General features: G+C 47.6%; 1 protein-coding gene across 8 annotated transcripts in view; it reads left to right on the top strand.

Moving 5' to 3' along the window:
- Window positions 1–2,437: 2,437 nt before the first annotated feature.
- The window catches only part of POC1B (POC1 centriolar protein B), a 109,858-nt gene continuing 90,868 nt past the window's right edge, over window positions 2,438–21,427 (top strand). For 4 of the 8 annotated variants that reach the window (XM_059683753.1, XM_059683755.1, XM_059683752.1 and 1 more), the window contains exon 1: window positions 3,723–5,375. In XM_059683753.1, coding sequence (XP_059539736.1) covers window positions 3,959–5,375 — 1,417 coding nt within the window. In that variant the 5' untranslated portion in view covers window positions 3,723–3,958. Of the gene's footprint in view, window positions 2,742–3,338; window positions 3,424–3,722; window positions 6,055–7,059; window positions 9,002–21,427 lie in introns of those variants that run through there. The other 4 variants (XM_059683757.1, XM_059683756.1, XR_009451276.1 and 1 more) reach the window with 3 other exon arrangements.

Genomic DNA, 21,427 nt, shown 5'->3' with positions numbered 1-21,427 from the left:
TTACAATATGCTTGCAATCATGCAAAAGGCATGATGACTCACTCGGTGATGAAGAGAGTGGAGTCTGGAGGCAGCTGTGCCACTTCCTAACTGTGTTCGGGGCAAGTAACTCACTGTCTCTGCACATCAATTTCCTTGTCTATAAGATTGAAATGACAATAACAGCATCTCTATAATAAGATTCTTATGAGGATTAAATGTCAGAATTTGTAAGGTACTGACAGGAGTATCTGGCATGTAGTGAGCCTACAATGAGTAGACGATGAATTTTATAAAAGTCAACTTTAGGTGATGGGACAATAGGTGATTTTTTTTCTATTTGATTAAAAACATGTATGTTTTGATATTTGGAAAAACATTTAATATTTTTTACTAAAAGACAGAGAAAGTCTGTACTTAAAATTTTGTTTCCTTTTGAGCTAGTTTCTACATCTCCAACTGTTTCTTTTTCTGTAATCTTTTGTACCCCATATTAGACATATCTTGGCTGTGAGAAATCCTAAGGTTTGGGTTATTCCTCAGAATTCCCAGAATTATTTTTTATTGGAGTCAAATACACATAAAATTTACCATTTTAACTATGTTTAAGTGTACCGTTCACTGGCATTAAATACATTCATAGTGTTTTGCAACCATCACCATTATCGATTTCCAGAACTTCATCAGCTCAAACAGAAACTTTGCACCCATTGAACAATAACTCCCCCTTCTCCCTTTCCCCAGCCCCTGGCAACTCCCATTCCATTTTTCATTTCTATGAATCTACCTATTCAAGGTACCTCATATAAGTAGAATCATAGAGCATATGTTCCATTGTGTCTGGCTTAGCATGATGTTTTCAAGTTTCACCTATGTTGTAGTATGTGTCAGAACTTCATTCATCTTTATGACTGAATAACAGTCCATTGTATGTATGTATCACATTTATTTTTCAACTCGTCCGTTAAACATGTGAGTTGTTTCCACTTTTTGGCTATTGTGAATAAGGCTGCTATAAACACTGGTGTACAAGCATTTGTTCCAAGCCCCTACTTTCAGCACTTGTGGGTACACATACCTAGGAGTTAACATTTTTAGGAACAGCCAAACTGTTTTCCACAGTGCCATGCCATTGTATATTCCCACCAGAATCCAGCATTATTTTTAAGTATGTAAGGCGTAAAAAAAAAAAAGTCATACCTAGATTGGGAATAAATAGCAAAGCTGAGTCTTGCCACTTTGCTGACAAGTTGCGGGTATCAGCACTCTTGATGCATCACCTCCTCTAGACTAAGCAATGTTTCTCATTGTACACAGCTGAGACGCCCATAGCAATCATTAAGGGGCTTATTACATCTGAATGACTCTGATTCCACCCCATATATGATGAATCAGCATCTTTGGGAATGGGGTCCCCTAAATCATCATAATGTGTGCTAAAATATGAGGCTCAGAAACCTAGATTGTTAAGTGGGCAGGGAAGATATCTCAGTCACCTTTTTATTCCTCAGATATTCAACAAATTTATATTAGAATTAAACTAACACTGCAATCTAAAGCTATTTCCTATCTGCCTAATTGCTCAGTACAGTATTCATTAAAACTAAATTCTATCACATTCAGCAGTTAAACTGTAATTAAGTTATGTAGTATACCTTTCATTTGCATAGAGTATGTATTTTACCAGCTGTGGTCTATTATGCCATCTTATACTGCCAAGAATTCTTATTTTGTATGTAATTTTCCGATGAGTCCTTCATGCTTTGAGGCTGGGTACAAAAGATATGGACTTGGAATTGGAAGAGATGTCTCTGTGATTTTTGACAATTACATATAAAATATCTAAGAATCAAGTTTATAATTTGTAAACGTTGGTAACATTTTGTAACTCTACCACCTGCATACTGTTGCTGAAGCTTGAGTGATGTTATGTGTAAAGAAGCTTGCTGCAGAAATGGCTGTAGCTACTATGTAGCCTTAATAATTTAAACAAAACAAAAAGGTTATTCCTACGTCTTGCTAAAGACTAGATATGCTGCTGTATAAGTTGGTTGTTCTAAAACATACAGAAATGAGATTAGAATAGAAAAATAGAAAAACATTAAGTGGATGCACAACATTCACTTAATTCATTCATCACCTTTATCCACAATCTATATTTACATCACGCGGGGCATTGTGTGAAAAATAGTAATTAAGTAAATTTAAATCTGTTCTCCAGAGGCTTAGTTCCTTTGCGCACATTAAAGTCTAGCAAGCTGCTCCCACTTTGATCAAATCTCCCTCCTCCGTCTTAACAAGCAATAGGGGACCCCCTAGAATTCGCGGGCGCTGTCTCTTTAAGGAGTAATAGAACTCCGATTGCATCGATCACAGACTCATTATTTACCCTCTCGCTCCAAGCAGTTTCATTCCCATCACGGTGACTACTCTCCTTCTGGGTGTCAAGCCTGGAGGGGCGAGAGTGTGAACACATTTTGGCTTTGGCGTGTGGTCGCACCTGACCGTGGGGCGTCCGGCCTGCCAGCTGGAGGACGACCGGCGGTGCCCGGCGCCGCGGAACCTCGGGGCTCGGCTGGCCACGCCTGGAGCGCGGGTGTGATTGGGCCGCCGTTGTTGTAGTGACCGGGAGGCGCCGCCGCTCCCGGCGGACGGTTCCGGGCGCCGCATGGTCCCCCATCGCATCTCATCCCCTTCTTTTCCCCCGTTTCCCCACCCGCAGGAACCGGTGGCCCACCGCTAACCCCATGGCCTGCGCCCCGGTAAGGACGGGCTGGAAGCGACTCTCCGGAGCCGGTTCTGCGGCCTGCGGGGCCAGGTCGGGGCCGCGTCCCCACCTGCGGGAGGTGGAGGCAGGTGTCCGTCGCCGGGTCCGCAACCTCTAGCCCCTCGCCCCGGGCGCCCGCGTCTCCCCCGCTGCTGCCGGGGTGGCGGGAGCGTCCAGCCCTGGCCCGGCTCGGGACGGAGCCCCCGCAGGCGCACCGCCTCCGGAATTCTCCGAGGTTCCCGTGGAGCGCGTGCGTCAGAATCACCGGGAGGTTTTCAAAAAGCGCCGAAGCCGGGGTCCCGCGCGCACCGGTGACCGCGCGCCGCCGGGGGGCCCGGGAGCCTGCATTCCCAGCGCGCGGCCCGGGCGGCTTCTCAGGCCCGCGCGGTTCTGAGCAGCGCGGACCGAGGATGTGGCCGGCTCTGCGGGGGACGGGGGCGCCCCGCGGCTCCCTGTGGGGCCGCCCGCCCGCGGACCCACCGCCCGTGGCCGCTCCCGGGACTGACCCCTCGGGAGGGGACCGCGCGCATCCCCGACCCCCCGAGTTCGCGCTCTGCACCTGCTTTCACACCTTGACAACTTTCCTTCCCAGGAGGACCCCGTTCTGGAGCGTTACTTTAAGGGCCACAAAGCTGCGATCACCTCCTTGGACTTTAGTCCCAACGGCAAACACCTGGGTAAGTTGTATTCGCGCGCGCGCGCTCTCTCTCTATTTTTTATTTTTTTTTCCTTTTTGTGACGGGCAACGCTCAGCTGGTTGGAAACCTTGCCTGCTGTCCACGCCGGGCCCCGGGGGACCACCGCGGTCCTAGGTGGGGGGTTGAGGGTGGCCGGGAGCGCGGGGAGCCCGGGAGCGCACGGTCCCGCCGAGGCCCCCGGGCCGGGCCCCAGACTTTCGCGAACTCGCCGCCAGGAGGAGCGAGCGGGAGGGGGAGGGCTTTGTCAGCGCCGGGAGGGAGGGTGGGTGTGGGCTGGGAGTTGGTGAAAAGTTGTGAGCGGCGCGGGAGGAAGTGCGGACGGGACGGGAGCTGGGGCTGCGCCGCGGGCGGCGACGGAGGGCTCGGTGACCCCGGGAGGACCCGGCCGCCGCGGAGCCGCGGAGCCGAGGACCTGCCTGCGGGGGAGCAGGGCCCTGCTGGGAGGTGCGCTCCGCCCCGAGCCCCGCACGCCTTGCCCTGCGCCGGCACCGGGGTCCGCGCCCGCGCCCCGGCCATGCGGATCCGGGTGGCCGCGAGGTGGACCTGGGCAGGCAAGAGCTGCCTGCTGCTGGCGCTCCTGACCGTGGCCTACGTGCTGGTGGAACTCTCGGTCTCCACGCTCCATGCCGCCCCGGGAGCGGGCCTGGCCTGGGAGCGGGGGCCGAGGCAGCTCCCCGACCCCGGGGCCGGGGCAGAAGATCTGTCCCGGCCTCTGTACGAGAAGCCGCCCGCAGACCCCCAGGCCCCGGGGGAGTGGGGCAAAGCCAGCCACCTCCAGCTGAGCGAGGCCGAACGGAAGCAGCAGGAGGAACTCATTGAGAGATATGCCATCAACATCTACCTCAGCGACAGGATCTCCCTGCACCGCCACATCGAGGACAAGAGGATGCCCGAGTGCAGGTCCAAGGCGTTCCACTACCGGCGGCTGCCCACCACCTCCGTGATCATCGCCTTCTACAACGAGGCCTGGTCCACGCTGCTCCGCACCATCCACAGCGTGTTGGAGACCTCCCCCGCGGTCCTCCTGAAGGAGATCATCTTGGTGGATGACCTGAGCGACCGCGTCTATTTGAAGGCGCAGCTCGAAACGTACATCAGCAACCTGGAGAGAGTCCGCCTGATCCGGACCAACAAGCGGGAGGGCTTGGTCCGGGCCCGCCTGATCGGGGCCACGTTTGCCACGGGGGACGTGCTCACCTTCCTGGACTGCCACTGTGAGTGTAACTCGGGTTGGTTGGAACCCCTTTTGGAAAGGATCGGCGAGGACGAAACGGCCGTGGTTTGTCCCGTGATAGACACCATTGATTGGAACACTTTCGAATTCTATATGCAGACCGGGGAGCCCATGATTGGTGGGTTTGACTGGCGTCTGACGTTCCAGTGGCACTCAGTCCCCAAACATGAGCGGGATAGGTGGAAATCGAGAATCGAGCCCATCAGGTCGCCCACCATGGCCGGGGGACTGTTTGCTGTCAGCAAGAAATATTTTGAGTACCTTGGAACGTATGACACTGGGATGGAAGTGTGGGGAGGTGAAAACCTGGAGCTGTCTTTCCGGGTGTGGCAGTGCGGAGGGAAACTGGAGATCCACCCGTGTTCCCACGTGGGCCACGTGTTCCCTAAGCGGGCTCCCTATGCGCGGCCCAATTTCCTACAGAACACTGCTCGGGCGGCGGAAGTGTGGATGGATGAGTACAAGGAGCACTTCTACAATCGAAACCCTCCGGCCAGGAAAGAAGCTTACGGAGATATTTCTGAAAGAAAGCTACTACGAGAACGGCTGAAGTGCAAGAGCTTTGACTGGTATTTGAAAAACGTGTTTTCGAACTTACACGTTCCAGAGGATAGGCCAGGCTGGCACGGAGCTGTTCGCAGTACGGGGATCTCCTCTGAATGTTTAGATTATAATGCTCCTGACAACAACCCCACAGGTGCTAACCTTTCACTGTTTGGATGCCATGGTCAAGGGGGCAATCAATTCTTTGAATACACTTCAAACAAAGAAATCAGGTTTAATTCTGTGACAGAGTTATGTGCAGAGGTTCCTGAGCAAAAAAATCACGTAGGGATGCAAAATTGTCCAAAAGATGGGTTCCCTGTGCCAGCAAACATTATTTGGCATTTTAAAGAAGATGGAACCATTTTTCATCCACACTCAGGACTCTGTCTTAGTGCTTATCGGACACCTGAGGGCCGACCTGATGTGCAGATGAGAACTTGTGATGCTCTGGATAAAAATCAAATCTGGAAGTTTGAGAACTAAAAGAGCACAGCAGCACTTTGGTCCTGAGCTGACAGTATATTCAGGAAAGTCAAAGAGCCTCAATGGCGATTATATTTTATCAGAAATCACCCAGTGGTCATCTATGAGAGGGCTGTATAGCCTGTGGTTCATCTTGGCAGAGAACACAAACTGATGCGCAGAGAGCTGCCGTTTCACGTTTGAAAGTGCCTTACTTAGAGGTTGTTTTATTTCAGAGCTCTGTCAGTATGGTTTCTTCTCCTTAAAGAAGTTGACTGTGAATTGAGATATACAAAACATTTAGGTGCCAGATGATATTACAGACTGTAAAAATCCCAAGTAAAATAAGAGATGATTTTTGTTGATGGGTGAGTTCACTGCACATCCCCCCCCCCTTTTTTTTTTTTTTTTACAAACTCTTAAATGTGCAGTTAAAGCTGTTTTGATTATACATAGAATTTGGATTTCTTTAGCCAACACATTAACTTTTAGGGTTTGTTTATTTTTCCTAATTTTTTAAAAATGAAATGGAAATCAAAGAAAGTTGATTTTAAGGAGAAAGGCCTGGTTTGGATATGTGTGTCCTTAGAAGAGGGAATTAGTTTGAATGTGAGTTTGGAGGTCTTTTTTTTACATATTGACATCTCAGAAAAATGTACCCACATTTGAATGAAATGGGGAGATCTTTACATTTCACACTTTGTAAACTTGAGCTATTGGACTTAACTGAGCTATAGTGATACCTCAAATAGCTTTGATTTCATAACCTGTCCTGTCTGTGAACTTGTTTGTGTGTTAGGGCATTTTCTGATTGCACTTCCTTAAGTTATGAATGTACTATAGAGGGACTCACTCAGAATACTGTACTTCTTCCCTTTGTTAATGCTTAATCACTTAAAGTAAATACAATTGAGGCCTCTCTGAAGTCAAACCCAACTGTGTTTATTGAAATGTGTGAAACCGAAAGTGGGCCCTGTTTTGCAAAGGCTGTGGAACTCTTCTGTGAGTTCTTGCTGCTTAGGGCATTTCAGGATTAATCTTAAGATAAGGAAAGAAGCCTGTCTTGACAATGGTGAATGCCGCTTCCAGCTTATTTCCACTGAGCCTCGCACTTAGGCAGCTTTCCGAAAATGGGAAAAGGACTGAATGAATGAATGAGTGGCTCAGCCCAGGAATGTGACTGGTCAAGTCATTTGACCAAATGACTCAGTTTGGCCCTCACTTTCCTGATCTGTAAAATGTGGATGCTGGATTAGATCGATCCTGAAGATCTCTTCCAGCTCTGAAATGTTATGATTATACATTATATCCGTCTCAGTTTCAATCATTGTGCAATCTTTACAACACTTTTTATCTCTCCACTTTTAACATAGGTAATGTTTTTGAGCAATGTTCAGTCCAGTTATGAAGCTGGGAAAAAGAAATGGTTTTATGTGAGCTGAGCTCACCTGCTGCAGTGGTTTATTTTTGGATTGAGTGGAAAGTTGTTGTATTCATTTCATTTTGACAATTGTTGAACCAATTTTTGTTTTTGTCTTTAATCTTTCAAACTGTAAATAATCTTTTGGGGCAAGGATGTAAATATTTCCCAAACTAAATAATTGGAGAAGTAAACATACTTGAACAAAAGTATTTTTACTGGTTTTATTGCAATGTTATATCTAGAAATCTAAATTTAGAATTAAATCTCAATTAGTTCACTTGGCCTAGATTTTTGAAAAATACATGCTTGATAAAGAATTAATCTACAGTCCTTATATGAAAAGTTGTTTTTAGTGTCTACTTAATGACCTAGCAACTTTGCAAAATCTGAATTTAAGAAAAAATTTTAGGATAGTGTTTTCAAAAAGTAAAATTGCTCGGTGTCTTGAATTTTTTTTTTTTTTTTTTTTTTTTTTGCTTCTTAAAATGAAAATGTGTTATTAACTTTCTGTAAGTTATCTGGCAACCTTAAAGTTTACCAGATCCCATGTGCAATTGTGCATGGCCCTGGGTATAATTTAAAGAGGACTTATCATAGTGCTCTGAATTTTACAAAAGGGTTGACTGACAACAGATATTCTCCTAAACCCACCCTCTCCCCATGCTCAGTCTGCCTTTTTTTAATTATTAAGTTAGCTTTTCTTTTTTAATTTATTTTTATTATTATTCTTAGCCCCCTATCAAATGGGAGAACTAAAATTGATATATTCTGGAAGTACATACTGGAATTATTTTTATTCTGGTATCTTGCTGCTCATGTCAAGAGGGAAAAGGAGCATTGAAAAGTAGAGTAGTACTTAATTCTTTATTTACTTTTGGTCTAAATTTCAGGGCTTTTTGGAAGAAATTTTAGGCTAGTGCTTTATTTACATCAATAATTTGGAAGAGTTAGGTTGTTCATTCCTTACAATCCTGTACATAACTGAAGAATGAGACTTTCACTTTCCATGCATAGGCATTTCCAATTTAATTAAAAAAAAAACACACTATAAAACTGCAAACAAAATATATTTGAATGACCTACTTCTAATTTATTGGTACCAAAGCTCTCTTTTGTTGGGGGCAATTAAGAGTTGACCTTTTAAGTTAATTTACATGCTTAATAATAACATTAGTAAAATATTTGCTAAACAAGTTTCAACTTTAAATGGCCAGTCACTATGTCATTTAGTATATGAGCCTCTGAATAGTTAGACCATCTAACTAGGCAATTTTATAAGCCATTAAAAAAAAAAGATAAGCTAGTCATATGCAGGATCTCTATAACTCAAAGTAACTTGTTAATAAAAGAAAATTTGTATTCATTATATGTTGGCAAATCAAGCATTTCTAGATTGAAGGCAAGGTTATTTTTAAGTTGTGTAGTCATAGATGATTTAGGATCTCAATTTGAATTGATAGAACAGTTCTCACTTGTTTGTCTTTTTGAGTTCCTGTTTTAAGAATATTTTTAAATGAGCACAAAGAATGTTGAGATTCAGCCAGGCATGGTTGAGCGTCGACCTATGAACCAGGAGGTCCCGGTTCACTTCCCAGTAAGGGCACATGCCCAGATTTCGGGCTCAGTCCCCAGTGGGTGCATGTAGGAGGCAGCTGATCAATGATTCTCTATCATTTATGTTTCTATCTCTCTCTCCCTCTCCCGTCCTCTCTGAAATCAATAAAAGTATATTTTTTAAAAAAGAATGTTGAAGTTCAGATTAATCTGTTTTGAGTGATGAATTTTTTTCTGTGTGATGAGCAGTTTTCATCCTTTTTTCCCCCTTTGTTAATGTATTTGCAATATTGATTAAGACAAAATAAAATGTGTGCCTAATTATTTTTGCAAATGGATTTTGATTGTTATTTTAGTCTATGGGATCACTGTACCTGTATACACATTTGTTGGTGGTGCAGAAGTAAGTTAAGCTTGTAATTCTTTAACTTAATTGGGAATGCAGGCAGTAGACTATAAAAAAGTCAAGTTTTCTATATTATTTTGCAAAGTGTCATAAACCAGCAAGTATTCTGAAATGGTGGTAGCACTATTTATGCATTAACTACTCAAACAAACTGGGAATAATTAGGGATCTCTGGGACCCACTGAGGGCACTATAAAAGAAAGCAAGTGGGCACTTGTGCACATTAGCACTAATTTCACAGCCCTGGGCTAAAAAAAAAGAAGAAAAAAGTCCTATAAACCCCATTATGTCACACTTTCTCAACCTTCTCTCTCTCATCATCCTGTCCATATGGGCAATTCCTGTCCAACAGTAGCATCTCTTCTTTAGTGATCCCTGCCTAACACCCTGCCCTCCTGCCTCCACCCAGCCTGACACTGCTGAGAACTACTAGCCTAAGAATTGAGCTTTATGCATCAGGTGTCTTATAGCCACATTTAAGATATGTATAGTTGAGCTAAACATATTTTCACTGATCTCTTGTATTTTATACTGTTTAAAAAGTTGCTATAAATACGTGTGTTATAATCTTGCTTTCTTATGACGTGGCTACAACCCTGTGCAAATCATTTCATGTCTCTATATTTGTTTCATAAATATGAAAAACAAATGGGAAAATCTATAGAGATGATACATTAGTGGTTGCCAGAGACTGGGGAAGGGAGAAATAGCAAATGATTGCTAATGAGCATGGTCTTTTGCGTTTTGTTTTGTTTTTTTGGGGGTGAGGGTCGGAAAGCGGTGGTGATGAGAATGTTCTGGAATTAGATTGTGACAGTGGTGGTACAACTTTGGGCAAAACACTGAATTGTACACTTTAAAAGGGGGAATTTACAGTATGTAAATTATATCTCAATTTAAAAAGTAAACTTCAGGGTAAAAAAGAGGCTGGAGAATTTCATGTGTCCTAGAAAATATTTCTCTTTTCTGTGTCCCTCTGCACACTAGATTTTAAAACAGGCCAGCGGTATTTATTATTAATACTTGAATCATTTTGTGATTTAATAGAATTGAGAACCTTATATATAATGTGAATCTCCCAGTTAAGTATTAGGCTGCAGTAGGAAATCAGTTGTTATTGGAGTTTTCCCTAAAATTCAGAAAAATCTCAATTAATCCTTTAGAATAGTAGGTAGAGATTATTATAAAAGGTGAATGAGTTCCCGAGGTATACAGTCTGTTCCTGGCAGAATTGAAGAGTAGAGAAAGAATTTGCTAGTAATCGGGTACTACTTTTCCTTTTTACCCAGCTTGCCCATTCTATCAGGCTGGCCTGGGAGAAAGATCTGCTGCAGGCCTCATGTCCTCAGCTGTCTGGTGATCCTTCTAACCCATTTATTTGTACTTATCTAATCCTGTTCAAAGGGGAATGGGAGGTGCTGTTTTCACTCAGTACTCCTTTATTTAGTTATTGCCACTGTGCCAGGTGCTGGCCCACGCTTGGGTATAGGAAAGGAAGTTGACAAAGCAGGTGTGCCAGAAGTGGTATGAAGAATTCACAGTCCAGTGATAAGAGACAAAGAATAACAAGCAAACACACAAATTATATGCAGGTTCAACTTGGAAACAGGAGAATTAATTGAATGCTGCGAAGAAAAGGAACAAAATGCTTTGAGGGAAACTGTGACAACATACTTAAGTGTATGGGTCAAAAAACACTTCACTGGAAGTTAGAGTTAAGTCAAGACCTGAAGGAGGACTTAGCCAGGCAGACTAGAGAGCATGGTATGGAATAGCATTTAGCAGAAGGATGGGAAAGAGCTTGTCCTCAATCAAGGAAATAAAATTAAAAGGCAGCCAGCATGGGTAAAGCCATGCACCAAGAAAGAGAGCTTTGGGAGATGAAGTTGCTCGGGGAAGGCAGAGGCAGCTTGGGTAAGGCCTTGGAGGCTAGGAGGTTATCGTGAGTTAAATGATGGCCCTCCAAAAGATATGCCCATGTCCCAATCCCCGGAACCTGTAAATGTGACAGTATTTGTAAATAAAGGTCTTTGCAAATGCAATTAAGTTAAGGATCTTGAGAAGAAATAATCTAGAATGACCTGGATGGGCCCTAAGCCCAATGATTAGTGTTCTTATAAGACACAAACGAAGGAGATAAGAGAAAGCCACATGAAGCCAGAGATAGAGAATTGGAGTGATTGAGCCACAAGCTGGGGAGATCCCGAAGGCACCAGAAGCTGGAAGAGGCAAGGAATCTCTAGTCTTTAGAGCAGGGTGGGGAACCTTTTTTCTGCGAAGGGCCATTGGATGTTTATGACATCATTTGCAGGCCCTACAAAATTATCAACTTAAAAATTAGCCTGCTGTATTTGGTTAAACATTTAATTAACTCGCCTCTAATGCGCTGGCAGGGCCAGACCAAACGTTTTCGCACATCTTATGAGGCCCATGGGCTGGACGTTCCCGCCCCTGCTTTAGAGGGAGTGTGGTACTGCCAGCACCTTGCTTTTAGACTTCCAGTCTCTAGAACTGTGAAAGAATAAATTTCTGTTGTTATAAGCCTCCAAATTGTTGGTAATGTATTATGGAAGCCTCAGGAAACTAAGAGGCCATTTTTTAGGATTTTTTTCTGAGAGTTGTGGGAAGCCGTTGAGAGTTTTAAATAAGGGAATAACATGATCTGATTTATACATCAGATCACTGTGGCTACCATGGGGAGACTGAACTATTAGCAGAGAAATTAAGAGCTATTATAGTAATATCAGCAGGAGATGATGGTGGTTTTAATCAAAAATGGTGATCTTAAAAGTAAAGAGATGGTCTGGGAAAGAAAGAGATTTGGGAGTTATTAGCATACAGATGGTATTTAAAGTCACGGGAATAGATAAAGTCACTTGGGAAGAACATAGCGCAATGAGGGCAAATGGCCCATATCTGAGTCCAGAAGTTCTCCAACCTTTAGATCAAAAGAGGGAATAACAAAATCTAAGAAGGAATAATCAGAAAGATAGGAGGGAAAGCCATTATAGTAGGGTATCATGAAAGCTAGGGTCTAGAGTAGGGTAAAAATGTTGAAGAGAATGTAGAAGATACCAAATAGTCATTATTGAGCACTACTGGGCAGTGAAGAAGTTCATATGAAATTAGTGATCATGAATTTACAGTGTTCCCAATCTGTCTGGGGTTGTGTCTAGCATTTCTCACTGGCACAGATATAGTCTCAGAAAAGGCAGAATGATTGGGATTTTGCCAGGCTAGCCTGAAGGAAGGCAGGGTAGTCAAGGGATTGACTGTATGTGTAAGAGGGGAATTGTAAATTGGATAGTTAAACAAAGATGGTAAAAAGAGTCTTAATGGAGAATGTAGGTCAGTGGATAAGACTTCCGGATGAGGTGAACAAGTGACCTCTAAGAAAAGCCGAGTTGTCAGAAGGTATGGCAAGTTTCAATTGGTGATATGAGATGTGTTCAGGTTCTGCTGGTGACAAGATCCAGGGTGTGAGCACAGAGTTGATTATGGAGGAGGCAAAGAAAGCCTCATTACGCCCTTGGTCTGAAATGTTCTTCACCATCTCACTCTTTGCTTGACTGGCTCCTTCTTACCCTTCATACCCCCACTTAAAAATGCCACTGATCACTCCATTTGAAGTGAGTATTCTGCCCCACACAAAATTCTCATTATGACTTCCTACTTTATCTTCCTACTTGCTTGTTTGTTTTCCTCTTCTCCATGTGAATATAAGCTCAGATTTTGGCTATTTTGTTACTTAGCACTTCCCCTGACCTACCCACAATGCCTTACATGTCATAGGGGTGAGATATCTGTTGAATCTTCCCTATCCTATACTAATAAAAGAGAAAAATGGTAATTGGCGTACGACCGATACCTTTTTCATTGGCTAATCAGCGAGATATGCAAATTAACTGTCAGCCAAGATGGCGGCTGGCAGCCAGGCAGCTGAGAACAGGAGGCTTGGTTGCCCCAGCGATGGAGAAAGTCAAGGATCCCCGCAGCTGCGGGGCTCTGAGCTCCTGAAGCAACAACTCCAAAAGATACAATGTTTCAATTATAGAAGCTCAAAGATGGCGGTTAATTTGCATACTCAGGCTCCAAGCAGAGCGAAGCCAAACAGCCCTGAAGCAGCAGGGCAGAGAGGCCTCAGGGCCTGGGATCAGCGGAGCCGAGAGGCCTCCCGGCCCCAGTGATCAGCGGAGCCGAGAGGCCTCCCAGCCCCGGTGATCAGCGGAGTCGAGAGGCCTCCCAGCCCCGGTGATCAGCGGAGTCGAGAAGCCTCCCGGCCCCGGTGATCAGCGGAGTCGAGAGGCCTCCCGGCCCCGGTGATCAGCGGAGTCGAGAGGCCTCCCGGCCCAGGTGATCAGCGGAGCCGAGAGGCCTCCCGGCCCCGGTGATCAGCGGAGCCGAGAGGCCTCCCGGCCCCGGTGATCAGCGGAGCCGAGAGGCCTCCCGGCCCCGGTGATCAGCGGAGTCGAGAGGCCTCCCGGCCCCGGTGATCAGCGGAGTCGAGAGGCCTCCCGGCCCAGGTGATCAGCGGAGCCGAGAGGCCTCCCGGCCCCGGTGATCAGCGGAGTCGAGAGGCCTCCCGGCCCCGGTGATCAGCGGATCCGAGAGGACTCCCGGCCCGGTGATCAGCCGAGAGGCCTCCCGGCCCCGGTGATCAGCGGATCCGAGAGGACTCCCGGCCCCAGTGATCAGCGGATCCGAGAGGCCTCCCGGCCCAGGTGATCAGCGGATCCGAGAGGCCTCCCGGCCCGGTGATCAGCGGATCCGAGAGGACTCCCGGCCCCAGTGATCAGCGGATCCGAGAGGCCTCCCGGTCCAGGTGATCAGTGGAGTCGAGAGGCCTCCCGGCCCCGGTGATCAGCGGATCCGAGAGGACTCCCGGCCCCAGTGATCAGCGGATCCGAGAGGCCTCCCGGCCCAGGTGATCAGCGGATCCGAGAGGCCTCCCGGCCCAGGTGATCAGCGGATCCGAGAGGACTCCCGGCCCCAGTGATCAGCGGATCCGAGAGGCCTCCCGGTCCAGGTGATCAGTGGAGTCGAGAGGCCTCCCGGCCCCGGTGATCAGCGGAGTCCAGAGGCCTCCCGGCCCAGTGATCAGCGGAGTCCATAGGCCTCCCAGCCCCGGTGATCAGCGGAGTCCAGAGGCCTCCTGGCCCGGTGATCAGCCGAGAGGCCTCCCAGCCCCGGTGATCAGCGGAGTCCAGAGGCCTCCCGGCCCTGTGATCAGCGGAGTCGGAGGCCCCGCGATCAGCGGAGCAGAGAGGCCTCCCGCCCCGGTGATCAGCGGAGCCGAGAGGCCTCCGGGCCAGGGATCAGGGGAGCCGAGAGGCGTCCTGGCCCTGGGATCAGCGGAGCAGCGAGGCTTCCCAGCACCGGGATCAGTGTGACAGGGTGCGGAGCCCCAACCCTCTGATCGGCCCTGCTCTGTGCATGACAGGAGTGGCGCTGCAACCTCCCTATGGACCCTGCCTTGAGTGTGACGGGGTGGTGCCCCAACCTCCCAATCGGCCCTACCCTGAGCATGACTGAGGGTGGCATGGCAACCTCCCAATCCGCCCTGCTCTGTGCATGACAGGAGGCGGGGCCCCAACTCCCCAATGGACCCTGCTCTGAACCCGACCAGGGGTTACACCTAGGATTAGGCCTGCCCTCTGCCACCCGGGAGCAGGCCTAAACCAGCAGGTCCTTATCTCCTGATGGGTCCCAGACTGTGAGAGGGCACAGGCCAGGCTGAGGGACCTCCTCTCCCAACCCCGAGTGCACAAATTTTTGTGCACCGGGCCTCTAGTAATAATAAAAGTGTAATATGCTAATTAGGCTGGCCATCCTTCTGGACGACCTTCGGAGCCGGGGCTGCTGCCTCGGCCCTCGGAGCCCCTTGCATAAATTTTGTGCATCAGGCCTCTAGTGAACTAATAATATCGAGTTTGGAATGGAGAGGAAGACTGTCCTGCAGTAGGTGAGGTGTGAAAGAGAAAATAGTTGTTGCTTGAAAGGGTTTCAGCAATCTTAGTGTCACCAAGCAAGGTTAAGGCTTAAGTAGTTAAGGACAAGGAGGGTCTACTGGTAACTTTTGGGAAGGAGAGAAGGCATGGTGTCAAGTTCAGCTATGGAGATACCTAGAGCATTATGGCAGTGAGAGTACATGATCATTGATGACCAGCGGGGCTTAAGGCTTAAACTTCTGGTCATGATTGGAGAAAACAGAACATGAAGCATGATGGATTTTAAAAAAGACTTTAGTCTTTAGAGTTGACACACAATGTTATATTAGTTTCAGGTGTACAGCATAGTGATTAGATATGTATATACCTTACATAATATTACAGTATTATTGACAATATTCCCTTAGCTGTATTTTACATGATTAATTTCTTCTTGATAGCCTTTTCTGGGTTTCACAGGATAGGTTGAGAGGTGATCAGAAGAGAGAGAGGATGGGAGAAAGCAATATCTGTGAAGTGTTATCATCCCTTTTTATGGATGCAGAAGCGGAGAGTTCAGTAACTTTCCTGAAGCTGTGAAGCAAATGAACAGCAGGGCCTGGTTGAGCCTTGTCTGGAGCCAGACTCTGGGGGCACGCTCAAGTATACAAACATTAGAAGAGTTTAGAAGTATTTTCACAAAGTTTTCAGAATCCGAGCTGCACTTCAGAAGTTTCCATTTAAAATTATAAAATTTTAACATTGAAGTTGTCAGTTTCCCCCCTTTTTTTCCTTCAGAGTTACCCTGCATTGACTCAGTCACTGTTTTACGTGCATGGGTTGTTTGTAGAATAAATGATTGTAACAAATATGTTAATTTTCCCTGTTTCTGACTGAAAAGAAGCAGAATTAAATTTGGAATTTTTAAGTTATTTTCTTATCATGAAACCGTAATAAAAGTTTGCCAGAAATTCTTTTTCTAATATAGTTGTTGATGGCAGCCATGTAGTGCTTGGTTGAAGCTTCTCTTATTGTTACAGTTTTAAAAATTGCCGAAACCAGTTTGGCTCAGTGGATAGAGCGTCGGCCTGCGGACTGAAGGGTCCCAGGTTCGATTCCGGTCAAGGGCATGTATCTGGGTTGCGGGCACATCCCCGGTGGGGGGTGTGCAGGAGGCAGCTGATCGATGTTTCTCTCTCATCGATGTTTCTGGCTCTCTATCTCTCTCCCTTTCTCTCTGTAAAAAAATCAATAAAATATATTTTTAAAAAAATTACTCCAAGTGCTAAAGTAATCTTATGTTCTCACTGAGAGGTTGTAGCAGAGTGTAGTATTTCTCAAATTTCGATAATATACACCCAAAGAATGTAAACAACTAGAAGTATGCATTTTCAGGTCCCCAGTAATTCTAATGGAGGTAATCCGTAAGTCCCCAGCACTTTGAGAAACACTGATAAAGGAGAAACATGAATAAATGCCCAGGCTTTGGAGTCTGATAGCCTCCAAAGTGGAGCTCTACTACTTTCCTTCTATGTGACCTTGGACAAGTTACTTAACCTCACTAAGACTCATTTCCTCATCTGTTAAAGAGGGATAATTATATCTACCAGCCCTGTTGTGAGGATTAAGTAAAAGAATGCTTATGAAGTCTTTAAAGGTACTTGGCCATAATAACAACTCAGTAAAGGCTTGTGTTGATATGATTATCAGTCCTCATGGAGATGTGGAGTTGAGTAAGTTAGATTAAATTTCTCCAGATTGATTATTACTAAAGATTATTTTTAAAATGCCTGTAGCTTCTTTTAGACCATGCTTAAGCTAGCAAGCTAATTACTTAGTGTGAGCTAGTAGGAAAACATGCTAATTATTCCCTCATTCAGGGCAGAGAATTTTAAAGTTTATGCCCTCATCTAATTATACTATTATACAGTTCTAGGATAGTAATAACTACTTCTGAAAGTATTAGGGTAGTAAAGTTTATTTAGTTATGATTAGAATATTGTCTCTTTATTGTGCAACCCTCTTCTGTCTAGGTTTGTAGATGTGTAAGCCTGGGGATTACATTTTATTTTTTTTTTTTTTTTGAAAATATTTAGAGAAAACTCCTCTCATAGTTTTCCTTAGAAGGTTTCCTTGTTTATTTTTCCCTGAAGAAGGTAGCCCGGGCTCTTTTGTGACCCAAAGACTAGCATGAGCCTGGAAATGGAAATGAAAGTACAGAATCATGGTGCTTCAGACTAGAAAGCTGACATTAATTCTGGTAGGTGGCTTTTAAAGCAGGGCATAATGAGGGTAGAAAATATATAGAGGGACTTCTGAAATAACTGAAAATTCAGGAATTTTATATGAAGGTGATTGAATTATTAGGACTTCCTTGAATATGGAATGAAGACTTGAGGGGATATAATCCTGATTTATAAAGTTGTGAAAGATACTACTATATTGTGAACACAAACCTTTTTAGTAAATTCTAAAATGTTCTTTGACCCATCAATAATTCTTTTGGGAATTTGTCACAAAGATATATTTGCACATGTCAGAAATGACACATGTACATCACAGCATCGTTTGTAAAAGCACTGTAAACAACCTAAGTAGCCTAGACCAGCGGTCAGCAAACTGCGGCTCGCGAGCCACATGAGGCTCTTTGGCCTCTTGAGTGTGGCTCTTCCTAAGCCTTAGGAGTACTCTAATTAAGTTAATAACAATGTACCTACCTATATAGTTTAAGTTTAAAAAATTTGGCTCTCAAAAGAAATTTCAATCATTGTACTGTTGATATTTGGCTCTGTTGACTAATGAGTTTGCTGACCACTGGCCTAGACTGGTTAAATTAAGGTGCACAGTAAAATACTACGCAGCTGTTAAAAAGAATAAGGCAGACCTGCCTCGAGCTATGACAGAGTAATTGATTACCAAACTTGCCCTCCAGCTGAAAACAACTGAAATAACACAAAGTATATGAGACAGCTGTTTTCAGAGCAACAAAGAGTACAAAACTGGTCATTTCAAGAAGGAAGGTGTAAGGTGAGCCCCCCATCACTGGGCCTTTTTCCTAGGGGCACTCCACCTGCTGCACAGCAGAGAGGTGGAGCCTAAGCAGTGAGAGCCTGGCTGCACTGAGGCAGCAGAGGTATAGTTCTGGCTGCTGGGGTGACCTTTGTGTGGCAGGATACCTGAGATGTTCTTGCTGAGTCAGGTAAGCAGCCACAGAAGTCTGTGGGGGATTGTTACAGTTTTGGCTGAGGGTCTGGCACATTTGTGCAGATTGAGAATCTGTGAAGTTTAGCAAAGATTGCTTAATGCTGGGCTGGGAGCGGATTGATGATTCCAGTGACCATGCAGGGCTGGGTGTCCCTGTACCTCTGGCCGAGACAAACTGGGGAAATCTGGTCAAGCACTTCAGACATGTGGTGGAGACACCAAGGAGGCCAAGCCTTAGGAATCAGGACCACACCTGATATAAAAGGCCTGCCCTAAACCTGTATTCAGAACTGAAGTAGATCCACTCCCAGAGAGTAAAACCAAGTCTGACAGACCAGAAAGGAGCAAGACTGAATTCTGAACTACCGATCGTGAGAGTGCTATTTGCAGAGGTGTGGGTTAGTGATGATCACCCTACTCTTTGTGTATTCTAGATTTGAGTAAAATATATTGAGCATAATGAGAGCCAACTTTTTTTTGTGGGGGAAGAGTTATGAAAAGAAGTGGGGCTAGAATGTATTCTGTAGTTTTAGGTTGGAATTGGAGTTATGATTATGAACTCATGGTTTTGAATATTTTTATATTTACACTAGGGTCCCAGTGCACGAATTCGTGCACCTTGAAAGGAACTGTGGGCCGTGAGGCTGTGGTGGGCATAGGGGCAGGTCTCGACACATCCTCTGTGCCTCCACCCGGCCCCTCCCGCTGCAGTCCCTGGCCCCCTGCCTGCCGGCAGCCCTGCTCCCTCTGCTGTCGCTCCCACATGCTGACGGTGCCGACCCTGCTTGCACTTGCTGATGGTGCGGAGCGATTGGGGCCGGTGCCAGCAACAGGTGCGAGCAGGGCAGGCACCGGCTGAGGGTGTGAGCGGTGGCTGCCAGCCCCAGTCACCCCTCAGGAGCAGGGGGAGGTGGAAAAACCTTGAGGGGCGATTGGGGCCGGCAGCGGCCACTTGCACCTGCTGACGGTGCTGAACGATCGGGGCCGGTGACGGGCACTGGCAGTGGGTGCAAATGGCGGCTCCAGTGCCAGCAGTGGGTGTGAGCAGGGCCGGTGCTGGCAACAGGTGCGAGCACCTGGCGGGACTGCGGTGCGCAGGAGCAAAGAATTTTCAGTAACTACCAGAGGCTTGCCTCAATGACAACGACTGGTGCCCCGCCTTGTTCTGGCGCCCCCGCTCACCTCCACCATCCTGCCTCGGCTGATGCCCTCCATGTTCCACGCTCTGCCGCCTGCTGCCAAAACCTGCCATGTTCCGTGCGCACCCCCTGGTGGTCAGCGCATGTCATAGCGACTGGTTGTTTGGTTGTTCCACCGTTTGGTCTATTTGCATATTAGACTTTTATATATATAGACCAGAGGCCCGCTGCACAAAAATTTGTGCACTCGGTTGGAGGGGGGATCCCTCAGCCCGGACTGTGCCCTCTCGCAGTCTGGGACCCCTCGGGAGATAACGACCTGCTGGCTTAGGCCTGCTCCCAGGTGGCAGAGGGCAGGCCCAATCCCTAGGTGCAGCCCCTGGTCGGGCTCAGAGCAGTGCCGATTGGGGAGTTGGGGCGCCGCCCCCTGTCATGCACAGAGCAGGGCAGATCGGGAGGTTGCGATGCCACCCTCAGTCATGCTCAGGGTAGGGCCGATTGGGGGGTTGGGGCACCGACCCCTGTCACACTCAAGGCAGGGTCGATGGGGAGGTTGCAGCGCCACCCCCTGTCATGCACAGGGCAGGGCCAATCAGGGGGTTGGGGCACTGCCCCCTGTGACGCACAGAGCAGGGCCCATCAGGGGGGTTGGGGCTCCGTACCCTGTCACGCATAGAGCAGGGCCCATCAGGGGGGTTGGGGCTCCGTACCCTGTCATGCACAGAGCAGGGCCCATCAGGGGGGTTGGGGCTCCATACCCTGTCACACACAGAGCAGGCCCATCAGGGGGTTGGGGAGCTTCCCCCTGTCATGCACAGAGCAGGGCAGATTGGGAGGTTGCGGTGCCACCCTCAGTCACGCTCAGGGTAGGGCCGATTGGGGGGTTGGGGCACCGACCCCTGTCACACTCAAGGCAGGGTCGATGGGGAGGTTGCAGCGCCACCCCCTGTCACGCACAGAGCAGGGCCCATCAGGGGGGTTGGGGCTCTGTACCCTGTCATGCATAGAGCAGGGCCCATCATGGGGGTTGGGGCTCTGTACCCTGTCATGCACAGAGCAGGGCCCATCAGGGGGGTTGGGGCTCCGTACCTTGTCACGCACAGAGCAGGGCCCATCAGGGGGTTGGGGAGCTCCCCCCTGTCATGCACAGAGCAGGGCGGATCAGGGGGTTGGGGCGCCGCCCTCTATCACCCACAGAGCAGGGCTGATCAGGGGGTTGGGGCACCGCCACTGTCACACTCAGGGCAGGGCCGATGGGGAGGTTATGGCTTTAACCCGTCACACACAGAGCAGGGCTCGTGGGGGAGGGGTTGGGGCGCCGCACCCTGTCACACACAGAGCAGGGCCCATGGGGGGGTTGGGGCACCGCACCCTGTCACACAGAGAGCCGCAGGGCGATCAGGGGGTTGGGGAGCTCCCCCCTATCAGGCACAGAGCAGGGCTGATCAGGGGGTTGGAGTGCCTTCCCCTGTCACGAACAGAGCAGGGCGGGCGGATAGGGAGGTTGTGGCCCCGCCCCCTGTCACACACAGAGCCACAGGGCGATCAGGGGGTTTGGGTGCTGCCCTCTGTCACACTGATTCCGGTGCCGGGAGGCCTCTCAGCTCCCCTGATCCTGGTGCTGGGAGGCCTCACAGCTCCGCTGATCCCAGTGCTGGGAGGCATATTACCCTTTTACTATATAGGATAGAGGCCTGGCGCATGAGTGGGGGCCGGCTGGTTTGCCCTGAAGGGTGTCCTGGATTAGGGTGGGGGTCCCCACTGGGGTGCCTGGCCAGTCTGGGTGAGGGGCTGAGGGCTGTTTTCAGGCTGGTGGGTGACTGAAGCTCCCAACTGCGCCTTTTTTTTTTTTTTTTTTTTTTTTATTCTGGGCCAGCTTTAGCTCTGGCTCCAGCTCTGAGGCCTCTGCTGCTGAAAGCATGTATCTGGTTTGTTTGGGTTCTATAATCGAAACACTGTATCAACTCCAGCTCTGAGATCCCAGCTGGCTGAAAGCAGGTTTCTGGGGTTTTGTTTAGCTTCTATATTTGTAACAATGTTTCAAACTGCAAGCTCAGAGGCCAGCATGGCAGGCGGGGAGCGTTGGTT

The sequence above is a fragment of the Myotis daubentonii genome, chromosome 2 (genome assembly GCF_963259705.1).
Source record: "Myotis daubentonii chromosome 2, mMyoDau2.1, whole genome shotgun sequence".
Taxonomy (NCBI): domain Eukaryota; kingdom Metazoa; phylum Chordata; class Mammalia; order Chiroptera; family Vespertilionidae; genus Myotis; species Myotis daubentonii.
The sequence above is the reverse complement of the archived record's forward strand: the minus strand, read 5'-3'. Positions and strand labels throughout refer to the sequence as shown.